Source organism: Nannizzia gypsea, genomic scaffold (assembly GCF_000150975.2).
Source record: "Nannizzia gypsea CBS 118893 supercont1.9 genomic scaffold, whole genome shotgun sequence".
NCBI lineage: Eukaryota > Fungi > Ascomycota > Eurotiomycetes > Onygenales > Arthrodermataceae > Nannizzia > Nannizzia gypsea.
This window is the reverse complement of record NW_003345193.1, coordinates 144944-158218: the sequence shown is the minus strand read 5'-3', so window position 1 is coordinate 158218 and position 13275 is coordinate 144944. Positions and strand designations below refer to the sequence as shown.

At 44.2% G+C, this 13275-nt stretch overlaps 7 protein-coding genes and 1 non-coding gene across 8 annotated transcripts; 3 read left to right on the top strand and 5 right to left on the bottom strand.

Annotated features, from left to right (window-relative positions):
- Positions 1-95: 95 nt before the first annotated feature.
- Positions 96-2576, top strand: MGYG_08293 (hypothetical protein; the record flags this gene model as incomplete). Its single annotated transcript, XM_003169341.1, has 5 exons — positions 96-410; positions 468-495; positions 573-1333; positions 1393-2189; positions 2285-2576. The coding sequence occupies 5 exons, from the start codon at positions 96-98 to the stop codon at positions 2574-2576; spliced, it is 2193 nt and encodes a 730-aa protein (XP_003169389.1).
- A 617-nt stretch (positions 2577-3193) lies between these two features.
- Positions 3194-6613, bottom strand: MGYG_08292 (Hrq1p; the record flags this gene model as incomplete). The annotated part of the gene is made up of 1 exon (XM_003169340.1): positions 3194-6613. One exon carries the CDS (start codon positions 6611-6613, stop codon positions 3194-3196), a length of 3420 nt encoding a protein of 1139 aa, XP_003169388.1.
- Positions 6614-6936: 323 nt separating this feature from the next.
- MGYG_10581 lies at positions 6937-7008 on the bottom strand. Its single transcript has one exon. It is a non-coding gene; the product is annotated as a tRNA-Ala (tRNA).
- Positions 7009-8134: 1126 nt separating this feature from the next.
- Positions 8135-8945, bottom strand: MGYG_08291 (hypothetical protein; the record flags this gene model as incomplete). The annotated part of the gene is made up of 3 exons (XM_003169339.1): positions 8135-8191; positions 8363-8783; positions 8869-8945. The coding sequence occupies 3 exons, from the start codon at positions 8943-8945 to the stop codon at positions 8135-8137; spliced, it is 555 nt and encodes a 184-aa protein (XP_003169387.1).
- Positions 8946-9011: 66 nt separating this feature from the next.
- MGYG_08290 (hypothetical protein) lies at positions 9012-9524 on the top strand (the record flags this gene model as incomplete). Its single annotated transcript, XM_003169338.1, has 3 exons — positions 9012-9041; positions 9157-9279; positions 9513-9524. 3 exons carry the CDS (start codon positions 9012-9014, stop codon positions 9522-9524), a joined length of 165 nt encoding a protein of 54 aa, XP_003169386.1.
- A 507-nt stretch (positions 9525-10031) lies between these two features.
- On the bottom strand, positions 10032-10340 carry MGYG_08289 (hypothetical protein; the record flags this gene model as incomplete). The annotated part of the gene is made up of 2 exons (XM_003169337.1): positions 10032-10045; positions 10124-10340. The coding sequence occupies 2 exons, from the start codon at positions 10338-10340 to the stop codon at positions 10032-10034; spliced, it is 231 nt and encodes a 76-aa protein (XP_003169385.1).
- A 693-nt stretch (positions 10341-11033) lies between these two features.
- On the bottom strand, positions 11034-11952 carry MGYG_08288 (hypothetical protein; the record flags this gene model as incomplete). Its single annotated transcript, XM_003169336.1, has 4 exons — positions 11034-11449; positions 11551-11629; positions 11771-11798; positions 11828-11952. The coding sequence occupies 4 exons, from the start codon at positions 11950-11952 to the stop codon at positions 11034-11036; spliced, it is 648 nt and encodes a 215-aa protein (XP_003169384.1).
- A 634-nt stretch (positions 11953-12586) lies between these two features.
- On the top strand, positions 12587-13096 carry MGYG_08287 (hypothetical protein; the record flags this gene model as incomplete). Its single annotated transcript, XM_003169335.1, has 1 exon — positions 12587-13096. One exon carries the CDS (start codon positions 12587-12589, stop codon positions 13094-13096), a length of 510 nt encoding a protein of 169 aa, XP_003169383.1.
- Positions 13097-13275: the final 179 nt, after the last annotated feature.

The window sequence follows — 13275 nt, the reverse complement described above, 5'->3', positions numbered from 1 at the left end:
TGCACTGCGTTCGGCTTGAGTGCTACCTTGTATAGGCTGGATATCTTGTTCTCAAAACATCTACAGCTCTATTCACAATTTTGCACCGTACCAAAATGGATCCCAACCCGATAGATGACCACTCGAAAAAATCAAATGCCGCCCTGCAACCCTTGCAGCCACTAGGGCATGGGAACGTGAAGCTCACGCCTAACTACTGGTACAGGGGGCCAGAACTGCAGAGTCACCAACGGCAATATCAACACCCATTGACATACTGGCACCATCCACATTCACTGCCAAACCAGCCTGTTTCTCCTCAAGAAGCTTTCCATGGACAGTCTGTTCCCGCTTCTCCCGCAATTCCTGAGCAGAAGAAGCATAAACGTACGAGGAGCGGCTGCTTTACCTGCCGTGCCCGTCGAGTCAAGGTAATTCCGCCTGAACCTTAATATCAGTTGTATCCTGCTAACGGTGATGCCGTAAAGTGTGATGAGAAGCGTCCTACCTGTGACCGTACGTCTATTAATCCCTTTCCTCTGTTATATTCTCCTACTCCTTACCATTTTGTTGTATTGACAGTTTATATTTAGGTTGTGGAAAGGGGAAACGGGAATGTGTATATCCCCCACCAGTTCAAAAGTCAGCAAAGAAACATAGCGTGAAAGTGGAAGAGACCTGCCCAGTGATTGCCGAAAGCGAGCCCGAAGGTGAAGAGAACGAGAAGGACCAAAATGCCAGTCGAATTACATCGAAAAATCCCCAAGAGGCAAAATCGCCAGACCACACAGCGGAGCGACGTACAAGTAATACTGTCAGGAAAAAGCTCGGAACTCGTCGATCTGCCAATACCAGCCATCAACAGAAATCCGTGAATTCGGATACCTGGGCAACCTCGCAAGACGCTAGTGTATCCCCTGCCAGTGATGTGACAGCGCATTCTACAGGGTCCCACAGCCCTACAGCCCATGCCGATACTTTTTGGGATCCACATGACGATATCCCAGACTCTGCATCTAGCATTGCAGATACCCCTAGTCTTAGTGACGATGTAAAATTCTTTCTAGGATACCATACGCAGCACATCACACACACACACTACATGATGAAATCTGTTGCTGCCAAATTCATTAGCGAAGACCTGATGAAATACGCCTTAGAATACGAACCTCTTCTTTATGCCGTGGTCGCATTTTCTGCCTATCATTATTCTATTCGGCATCCTAATGGCCGGCTCTATACCTTTCTTCAATACTACAACAAATCTGTTTCATCGCTGCTTTTTTCTCTGAAAAGTCACCAACCTCACAAAGATGCTACGATTCTCACTATACTTCAACTAACTACTTTCGAGGTATGTCGCCAGCCAATATCACGGCAGTTAGTGGTCCGTACGTTGATTGTTGCATCTAGGAATACGTTGGAGACTGGGTCAATCTTATAGACCATCATCACGCAGCTCACCAGATGATTCTTCAATTATACTCACCTGACAAGGTCTTAGATGACAGATTCCGCATGCACATCGTCCATTGGAACATGAGGTACGATGTCATGGCTGGTTTGATGGCCGGTAATGCCACAATCCTGGGCCGAGAATGGTATATAAGAGCAGAGAAGAAAGCGTACCAGGAAGCTACAGACGATCCCAATTCTCTGAGCAAGGAGCTCTTCGCCTTTTGTGCCTGCAACAAGCGGTGCGCAGTGGATCTTGCCTCTCTCCTCGGCAAAGTTTCCCAGAACCTCATCTCCCAAGAGGAATTCCTCGCCGAAGGAAGAGTGATCACTGAGACTATGACAGAAATGATTCGAAAGCTCGGCGAATACAATGACCCAAATTACCTGGTCATGAGTTATCCAGAGAAGATACCGTTGGGGATAAATGACATTGTCGATCCCTATGTTCCGGGGCTTGTCCATACTAGTCCGTTTAGTGAAGTTGATTTAGTTAAACTGGAACTCCGAAGCAGCCTCTTAATGTACAACTGCCAAATCGGTTTGATCACACAATCACTGGAACCAGCTGAAATGTCGAAATTTGCATTGGAACAATGCCAGCTGGTTGAGACGATAAACAGGCTACCCGAAAAGGCCTCAATGTTCCCTCTAATGTTTCATAATGTACTGGGCTTGATTTGCTTGTACATTCCGCCTGATGATCGACATAGGATGTGGTGTCGGAAAAGGCTTGCTGAGATGGAACAACACGGGTAAGCTGCAAAATTAAGATACAAATCTCCCCATACTTTTCTATAATTATTGTCTTGCTGCGATTAAGCTGGTTACTAACCGTTATTTCACATAGTTACATATACCCTCCCGCATTTCGAGCGAGGGTAGCAGATATCTGGAAAGTCCCTGAAGTTGCAGACTGGTGGCTGCCAAACAGCGAAGGATATCCCAAATTAGTTCGAGAGATCCGAGAATGGACGTCAGAACGTACTACGAATCCTAGAGACAATTTCAGGGAGGCAGTGAGGGATATCCGGTCTATTTTCGGTAGAATGACTTGCTCCGACGATAGCAGCCAGGGCAGCTCGCCAAGCGCGCATAGTGGAATCCATCAAAGGCTATCACCCCCACAGTCCCCCCCCTAAAGGACATAATACATCCCAGCCTTAATGTTACGGGGCCAGACCCCCCACGGACCTCACATTTCATGAGCACAGTTTTGCAATTTGCAAAATACATGGTCATTTTAATGCACTTCCACCGCATTACATCAATAATTATCCATATTACAGGTCTTGAAAGATATGGGTTGAATGTTCTATGTGCATTGTGTTCTCAGCATCACCTACTGCATTTTGTGATTTGGAATTGTACTTGGCAGTATAGGGAAGTATGTGTGATAAAACCAACTCGTCCACATTTGGCGTCGATAATTTGGAAAAAACGTGCTGACGTGTCTTCAAGGACATTTTCTGTAAAATAGGCTGAGAATCTAGGGAGATGTACCTATAGACTTATCTTTGATGTTAGGTGTTTTCTAGATCAAACAATGGGTAGTGCGGTATGAAACCAGGACTCGATGTCCGCAAAGGAGTTCAGATCGTTTATCCAAACTGTAGACTGTCGTTGCTACGTAAGATATTTAGTATCAACAACACCCAGCTTGTGCTTGCATACGAGATGCCCAAAGTAAGGCAACATTGCTTGAGTAATAGGCATAATATGTTTTAAAGGATACCTACTTTAGCCAATGGTAATAACGTTATTCATCAAGGTCATATATCCTAATTTTTTTCCCAGAACCTCCAGCAACTTCAACAGCTTCAATGACGGTCTCCAGACCTTGCGCCAACTCGCTTCCAGTCCCAGGTTCATAACCTCGATCAAATTCTGTTCCCCATGGTAAAGAATCAACATCAACCTTTAGACCAAGAAGACATTTCAAGATCACAGAAGCACCTGCCTTGCTGATAACAAGGTTCATTTCAGGACAAAGCTCATTGCAAACGCACTCTACACAACCTTGAGCGGCTGTGCATGCGCATGTATCGATGCGGGAGTTAGCACGAACAAGAAGGGTATCTATAAATTCGAAGGCCTTGGAGGTAATTCCAGAACCAGATGTACCTCCTTTTGCATCGTAGAAAACAAGCCGTGCCTGTCTCTGGCGACGGGGCGCGGGGGGTGTAAGGGGGTGGAAGAAGTGGTTTCGTGCCCTTGAATCTTGATCACGGTTAGACCCTCCTGCTGCCTGCTGATGTTTTGGCCCTAGTTCTTTCTTTGCGACTTTGCACTCCGTTCGAATGTCTCCAGGCGAGGATATCAGGAATGTTGGGAGAAGTGACATGATTGCATGCTCCGCTGCATGTATAGCAGCTGCAGCATTCAAATTATGGGATGAGAGGATTTCTAATGCAGTCTTTGGCACATCCAACCATAGACCCTTGCTCAGTTTGTCAATAGGAGGATTATCAAGGGCCACAGCGTCAAGTATTCGACCCTTCTTGTCTTTCTTGAAATATCCGTATACTAATGTGTGAATAGCAATTTTTCCAAAGAATGCCCTATAGTCGGATAATCTGCTAATACGCCTGATTGCCTCAGTTTCAATAGGGTCAACATTTGTAAAGTCCCGTTGTTCGGTGATCCAGTCGACATGTACACGAACCACTCTTGCAAACCGTTTAATTGTATTAAGCTCTTTCACGAGGTAGGTGTTTCCCTGATGAAAATATATGGCGCCCTCATAGACAGTGAAGAAAACACGAGCATCCTCAATCTCTTCAATAACAATATTTCTGTTGTTGGTGGTGTCTATGATGGCATAGTTCCCCTCGTCGATGCTTCTAATCGAAACGAATTTTGAGGGGTTAGGTCTAAATCTTTCATGACAATGATAGAACCCCATATCGTCCTTTATGAGCCGAGTAGCTGCAAGGTGCGCCAGCTGTGACCCGAAATATGCAGAGTCGTTCTCCGGGCGAATAGGCATTTCGAAGGCGGCACACTGAATATGACCTTCAAGGACAAGCTCATTCTCTAGATCAACAAGTAGCCCACAATTGGGCTTTGTGAAGAGATCGTCGGGGTTATTCATATAGTGTTGGTCTGCTGCGCTCCGACCAGCAACCAAGATCGACAGAGAGTCTTTATTTCTCCTCCCTGCCCGCCCACTTTGTTGTCTAAAATTGGATATTGAATGAGGAAATTCATGCGTAATTACTGCATCCAACGATCCAATATCAACACCAAGCTCCAGTGCATTTGTTGCCACAATTCCAAGCAACTTGCCCTCAAACATTTCGCGTTCAATTTTCCGTCTATCCTGTGGACTGTAACCTCCTCGGTAGCCCATCACGAAGCGAGACACATCTGCCCTATCAAGCGTACGGAATTCGTTCTTGACCGTATTTAACAGATATTCACATTGTTTGCGAATACGACAAAATGCAATGACTCGTACTCCACGTAGAATAAGTTGGCAAAAGATCTTAGCTGATTCATCAATACTGCTTCCACGGCCGGAGCTAGCATCATTAGGATCCTTGTATGGTGGCTGCCAGCAAAGGAACTCCTTTCGTCCTGAGGGCGATCCGTCGATATCAGTCAATTTCACTTCGTCGACGCCGAAAATAGCCTTCATATGCTCTTCTGGATTTGCCACAGTTGCAGAGCATGATATAAATTTTATATCAGAATTCCCTATCGAAGCACATATCCTTCTCAAGCGACGCATGATGAGAGCAACATGGGTCCCGAATAGCCCATTGTAGACGTGAAGCTCATCAACAACAACGTACTTCAAATTTTTCAAAAAGGTCCTCCACAGCGACTCGTGTGGTAGAATAGTCATATGGAGTATGTCAGGGTTTGTGAAGATAATTCTCGCCTCTTCACGGATTGAATTGCGACTTGTGATTGGCGTGTCACCATCAAATGTTTCTACCATAATATGTTCCATGCCTTCCATGTACTGCAGCATGTCAAGCATACTTCGTCGTTGGTCTTGCGCTAGTGCCTTTGTTGGAAAAATATACATCCCTCTACTGTGTGGATTTTCCTCAAGCTCGTGAAGCATAGGCACCTGGTATATGAGGGACTTCCCCGAACTTGTGGATGTAGAAACAATGACATTGTGGCCATCATGGAGGTCATTTATGGCTTTTGCCTGATGAGAGTAGAACTGTGTAATCCCCCGAGTGTTGTACAGTGCATTAACCAGGTTCTGTGAAAGAAGGAAATTTAAATCTCCATAGGCTGGCATTTTAGCGTCGAATATACGATACCCGCCATTTACAATCTGATTACAATACCAGGTCTCCCTTTTGATATCAGATATTATGTCCGCAATGCTTTGTCTTGTCTTGGGTATCTGTGCTGGAATTTTTGCGGCGGTGGGTATGTTGCATCCACTATCGGGGGATAGAGGCATGTATAAATCTTTTCCTGCTTCTAGGCGCTGCACTGGGTCCACGTTATCGTCCCGACAGCTGGCTAAAAAGGTATCAATAGCGACGGAAAATTTCTTGTTCCTCTTCTCAATCAATGCAGTCATTTTCTTTTGGCTATAGACTGGCGTTCTAATATCTTCGTAACCACCTAGGCCTACACCTGGCTGTGACTCGGGCTTGAGGTCTCCGTCCACAAATTCGAAAAGAAGTTCAGTATCAGGAGGTGGTCGTTCGCCATCTTTAGCATTTAAACCCATTCCCTCCACCTCCCAGTCGTTCCATATCTCGGAGGTTTTCTTTATCCTGACCTCTTTCACTCCCATAATACTGGTCACACCTGTATCTGAAAGTTCAAACCTGACAGAGTGTGGAATGAGAAACCTTACTCTGGCAACATCTTCAACAGTAAGCGGTCGGCCGCCAGTTTGAGACTCAACAGAGCTTCTTATTTTCTTAAACGTCGTGGTGTAATGCTGACGAGTGCAGCAGAAGGTATACACGACATTCAGCGCCCGATGAATCCTGCTCAGGGCTTTAAACTCCTCAGGCCAGGGTATTGCAGATGAAGGTTCTGAGCAAGAGGCGATTCTAGAGTGTGAGGGCATAGCCGACGGCCTGCTCTTCGCTAGGTTCCCTTTATCAATACCATCATAACCAATGACAACCGGGGTTGAATCCTGTTTGTCTCTACCATCATCACCCTCTCGCTTCCTCTTCCTCTGGTTTTCCATGGTTCTTAAAAGCTATGGATATTCAGCCACAATCCCATGAGCTTGAATCATTCAAGCCATTAACATGTGCACAGTCGGCGGGTTTTCCATTTCCCAACATGGTATCACTTGTTCTTCATCTTACTTTTCCTCATTCTTCCGACGTAGCCGCGATAAAAACGCATCATCACGTGACATTTGCTCCTCGACCCGGCCAGCAATTACCACGCAAAAAGAACCGGGAAAACAAAGAGAAGGGTCTTCGTAAATTTACTCCAACTATTTTATCTGCTGTAGATCACATATTCCGCGGAAGAGAAAAAAAAACTTGCAAAATTATAACCTGGACAATGTGATAATCGAAATCACGACCTTCCGTATGCAAAACGGACGTTATACCACTAAACTAATTGCCCTGGAATGCATCAACTACTCAATCTAGCTAGGCTTTATGGCTGCTTTTAGGCACAGGAAATCATGGGAATTCGTGGTACTTCTCATGCCTTCATGAGAATTCACGAAGTTATAACGCATTAATAGAAAGAGTATACAAGCGCTTCAACTACTGTCAGATTTACACGATGAGACAGCCATCCCGTCTCCCTACCCTAGGGGTGGGAAGCGCTTCTCCTTTCCTTTCTAATCTCTAATTTCTACCTTCTTCACGCCCTCTCCATCTTTCTCTTCTTTCTTCATACTCACCTACCCAAACCTCTAAGAAAGAGACAAGCAAACACAAGGAAAACAATATACAATCCGAAGGTGAAACTTGATCTATCCACAAACAAAAACGCTAAGAAATCTGTGGTACAGGTTAGGCTCTTATGTCAACCCCCTTTCTATAGCTGAGTTAACAGAAATAGCATTATCACTTGTCACCCCTTATCGTTCCAACATCAATGGCCGATAACGCAGGAAAGGACAAGGGAAAGGGAAAGGAGGAGCCCTAATTCGGGGAAGCATCTTATTGGGTTATGGTATCTCCAGCCACGGCAAATGCTATGATGTCTTCTGGCAAGCGCTCCCAATACAAACGAAAGAAGATAAACTGTGAAATGGCGTATAACATTCTGAGCAGAAATGAGGGACGCACAGAAAATCAGGAGGCCATGGGGACCCAAGGGTCGAGTCAGAAGTAGGGCTGTCACTAGCATAATGCTGGTTCACCGAAGGCGTGCCGAAGTTTGTTGTCGTATTCTCTTCGGTCTTCCATCTTCTTATTGATAGTCTCGGTGATATCGAATGCCCAATGTGATGCCATAATAAGACTGTATTCCTGTTCGTATTGTTCATATATGTCCTCCCTAATAAGTTTTGTTTAAATCCTATCAGTGAATAGGCGGAAAATAGCAAGAGGATTTTCCCATCCTCTTGTCATTATCGTTGATAAATTGGTGGCCGTTTAGTATCAAATTCTTCCTAGGCTAAGATTTATATAAATTCTGTCCATAACCTTTTGTATTTATCTTCCTTAATAGTATTAACGAAATCGCCTGTAAGCCAATAAGGCGGATGAATCATCTCAATTAGTAGAGCGCAACCCTATTCAAGACCCACAAGTGAAGTAATATTCCACTTCTCATCAACAAATATATTACTCTGATAAAGGTCAGTTAACGAGAATATAAATAGACCCCGGCATAAGTCTCGTCAGAAAAAAAGAGGGATTGAAACACGAGTTCCTATTAAGACTGTCGCTTACTAAATAAAATCTGACCCATCATTAATAGCATTTAGTTGATAGCGTAAACGGTTATTGTGAATACCTACAATATCAGTAATATAAGAATCTATAGTTAAGTAGGTATAATCACAGTATATATTTATAGGGATTTCATCATTCTCTAGTTGTTGAATTTCGGGAGTTAATGGCCGATTAGAAAGTAAGATAAAGCCGTTTTTATCTATAACAAATGATCCGATTTTAGGTAAAGGGACACGGGCAAGGCTCAGCATTATACAAGCAAGGCCCTGAAATAATGTAGTCCTCAGAGTTATATTGTTTAAATAGTTGGCCCAAGTATCTGAGAGCATCCTTCCTCGGTTTAGCTCGATACACTCTATTAGAATATATCCGAGGTCTGGCGGGATTGCAATAGGATGGGGGACGTATTGAGATAGAATCGCATGATCAGACCATATAAATCTGTTGATCCATGAGAGTATTTGGCGATATACACGGTGATATAGTCTAGTAAGGAGTGGTAAATCCCCTAAGTGAACTAAGACTATTTATTAGCTAATTCTACTATATGACATAGAGTAGGGAGACTTACTGATTCACCAGACGATAGTGAGAATCCGTAAAGTTGTGGAATAAGGATACCAGGGTGATTTTCCTAAAGCCATGCATAAGTGCCGGCCTCACATCTAATCTTTTCATCGGAGTTACCTGGCCTAAATGCTTCGCCAAGTTTGAATGGAAGAGGCACTCGAAGAAGAACGCGATGTTTAGGCTGGGCCTTTATCTAGCCTTAAACAGCAACTGGGATACATATGTTGAAGCTGCCCTTGAGCCATTCTGCTGATTCGGCTATATTATATCTCGAAGGGTTAATGTTTAGGTGATAAGCAACAACACTCGTGATCCAGCCATCCCTTTTGGCAAGGCCGGCGATGAACTGGGTTTGCTTCTCGAAATATTGAAGTTGGTTGAGAATGTTGACTTCCTCATCTTTGATATCAGAGTAGGTTATTCCTTCTCCTGTCGAAGAAGGCGGTGTTTCTTCGCAGCGGGCATTCTTTCCAGGATAACAATGACATGGTAATAGAAATGTGGAAATTGACATGCATCTGGATGAGATCGAGATCTTAAGTAAAAGTTCTCCTTTGTCGGGCCAATAATAGAAGCTTGCCCAGGAACTATGTTGGTAAATTAATTGGATCACGTGAAGTTACTAACTAACTAACTACCTCCTAGGTACCGAGTTAACTAGTGCCGATCGGCTTCTACTGAATAACGTCAGTTTGCAACTTCCTTCAAACGTTGACTATCTTTACAGTATCTTATTTCTGGTAATTTTGATAATTAGCATATCTTGTACAACTGCGGCTATTCCCTCAGCGGAGAGCGTTTTAGTGTCCGTAGCGCCTACCCAATAACTAGCCTTAACGTATGATATTGAGGAGCACGCCGTAAATACTGCCCTTGCCATGCAAAAGTGGCACGTGGATAGATAACTACGGGACTGCATTAACTAGATTAAGCGCTGCCACGTTGCAATGCAGTATGCTATAATATCCTTTAATCTTATAGCTATCTCATTCGCTGCTTAAAGGCCACTATTTATATCTATTGTATAAATAAACAATTAAATAAATCTCTTTACGCCGTTCGGTTACTATCTAACCATACGGGTGCTTATCTAACTAAACTAGCTAATTATCTACACCTTCTCCTAGTTCCCTAACCCTTCTATAACCCTAATATCTAGAGAGCCTAGATACTATCACCTATAAGATAATTAGCCAGGGTAAACTGTTCTAGAATACCCTGCTTTAGCCACCACTTGGCTAGAGACGCACACTCACCTCTCTTATCTACTAGGTGACGGTATCCATGCTCAATAAGCTCAAATCCTGCTAAGTAGGTTTCATGTTCCTTCTTCCTATTATCTTTTCCTCTGTTGGGGGGAAGTTCCTGTGGTTGCAGAGTTTTCGCTCTGCTTCTACCATCCTCCTCCTCCTCCACCACCACCACCACCACCACCACGGGGTCAATTTCCATGGTTTCTTCAATTAGAGCCATTCTCTAGGCTCTCCTCTCCTCCTCGTTCTATCTGGGGTATTTTATCGGTATAGAATGTGGTGTTGATCTGTAGTTCTATATTATAGAAACTTATAACTTTGAATATCTATTATATAGTTGCGGGTGGCCTTCCTCAATATTCTCGCTATTTTTAGTATATATTTTAAAGGTACGAACTGGTGAATATATTAAAATGGCAGTGTCTTGATACCCCTTCTTCATCTTCTTTTATTCTAGTGCCCAGGTCATTCAACTAGCCGAGAAGAAAAATACCATCCAGAAAATGGATAATATAACTGGCTTTCAACCTTTGAAAATCCTAGCAAGGCAGAAAGGTGTTTGGTATCCTAGTAGATAAATTAACTTGGGTGGCAGCCCGCTGCCTGGAATATATCCAGTCAAACAGCCTGGGGATGATATCCCGAGGCCTAAGTGAATGCCTACAGCTTTCTGCTAACTGGAAGCCCATCGGATATAAAAGGTATTTCTTTACGACTTGGTGACTTGCTTGGCTTCACCAGACAACTGGCTACTGGTCCTAGACACCGCGTAGAGGTGCAAGTCTTGCCTAGGTAAAACAAGAACGCCCAAACGCAGAAATGCCCAAACGCCATAACAAAAGAGAAAAAAGAGGGAAAACATCACATCACATTTCCATATCACACACCGGAACACCACCAGCCTCTCCATCATTCAAGACAGGAGAGGAGTCGGAAAAAGCGCTGGCAGGCTCAGGAGCAGGGTCACCAGAAAGCACCAACTGTCCGACTCCCTGCAGGCGTCGGACGCGTCAATCCCTTCCTCAAGGATCGAAATCCTCTCCTCTTTCCAGAGGATTTGCAGCCTGTCGAGCTCGATCCCCTTGCGGAGACGAACGGCCTCTGCCGCCTTCTCTTCCCGCGAAAGACCTCGAAGCCGAAGCTTCTCAGCCTCCTTCCTCCTCTCCTCCTCCTCCGCCGACCTTGGCCCGCCCTCAAGAAACCCTCCGCCACGCCCCCCGCGTCCCCCACCACCCCCTCTCCCTCCTCCTCTTCCTCTCCCCCGTCTCGCTCCCCCACGGCCGTGACCATGCCCGTTGGCATGGTAGTTGTAAATCGTAACGTTCTTAGCTTTGAACGTCTATGTCAATCGTATATTAGCCGCATTCATGCAATCATACTTGTTATTCCCATAAAAGAGAGATAAGAAAAACAAAAGAAGAAACACTTACCATATTGTCGATAGTCTCTGTATACGCGATGAGTGGATAGTAATGGGTCAGTCAAAGCTTTCTGCACGCGTTTAAGAGCCTATACAAAGTTAGGTACTTACTCGAATCTGAACTGTTCGGACAAGGAGAGGAAAAAGAGAAAGAAAGAGAGGAAAGAAAAGAAAACAAAAGAAGCAAGAGCTGGAGAGTGTGGTGGGAGGGGGCTAGGGCTGGCGCTAACCCCTTTAGGCCTGTCCTGTCCTCTCGAACTACCTAAGATAATATATGTCCTGCTTACCTTTGTAAGCGAGCTGATGGGTATTCTATGTTCTGTATGCCGCCTATCTGTTTATACAGCCAGTGTAATGCCAACCATCGGACTTGTCCACTTGTAATTACGGGTATAATCCTATGTACCATCATTCTTCTCAGGGGTATCTATAAAAGGTACCAGGCAGTAAATCCGAGATAAGCAGGTAGTAAATTGGAATTATTATAATTTAATAAAGATGTTTCTTTGAAAAATGCTCCCTTTCTACTGTCTCCATATCCTTGTGTCCCTCCTCCCTTCTTAATCTAAATTTCTTTAGACTATACAAAGAGAATGGTTTGTGCATAGTATAGAGGTTCCTTAGTGTTTTGTTAAGTATATTTAGGGAAACAACTAGTCGCCCTCAATATTTATATAAGTATAGTAAAGTGAAATACACGTGGTTGTTTTTTTTAAAGAATGATAAGGATGGTAAATTAGTTTCATTAGTCAGGTCACGTGAAGTTGCTCGTTAGCGCCAATCGGCTTCTGCCGAATGACGTAGTTTGTAACTTCCTTCGAACTCCGTTATCTCTAATTCTGCATTTCTATAAACACACAACAGTTGAATGAGCCCTCAGTCTAGTAACTACCCAGCTGGTGCGTACGAATTTACATGCTCTATTCCCCTGATACCCTAGTATCTTTGAAATATAGACCATCAACCAGACATACACCGTTGACTATCTTTGCAGTATCTTATTCCTGGCATCGTTGGTAATTAGCATATCTTGTATAACTGCGACTATGGCCGGTATCTTCAAATATCTTAGTGAATGGATTTCGGAAAATTTTCCCTCGGCCGAAGATACCGATCGCGAAATTATGAGAAGTGAGGCAGAAGCAAGGGCTCGGAGCAGCGCACGGCATATCGAGTACATCATCGATCTCTTTGAAGATGAAGTTTCTTATCAGTATCCTCATCGTACCGACATCATTACCGTGGTCAAAAAATTTAGGCAGGCCATATACGATGAACATGGTAGGGTATCACCATATTCCCTGCTCTGCCAATCCAGGCATTTCACCCCCGAGGGGGAAATAGCTTTCGACAAAGTGGTCGAAAGGTGGTCAGATTGGACCAAGGTAGCTAAGGAGTTTGCCTTCTTGAAGGGCTATTCCCCCAGCGGAGAGTATATCAGCGTCCGCAGCCCCTACCCAATAGCCTCAACGTATGACACCGAAGAGCACGCCGTCGATACTGCCCTTGCCATGAAAAAGTGGCACGTGGATAGATACGGGACGGCGTTAGATTAAGCGCCGTCAGTCTTCTTTTGAGTTCAACGTTGCAATGCAGTATACTATGATACCCTTTTGATCTTATGGCTGTTTTATTCGCTGCTTGAAGGACACCAGTTGTGCCTATTATACGGCGGCGGGTGGCCTTCCTCGATATTCTCGTTACTCTTAGTGTATATCTTAAAAGTATGAACTAA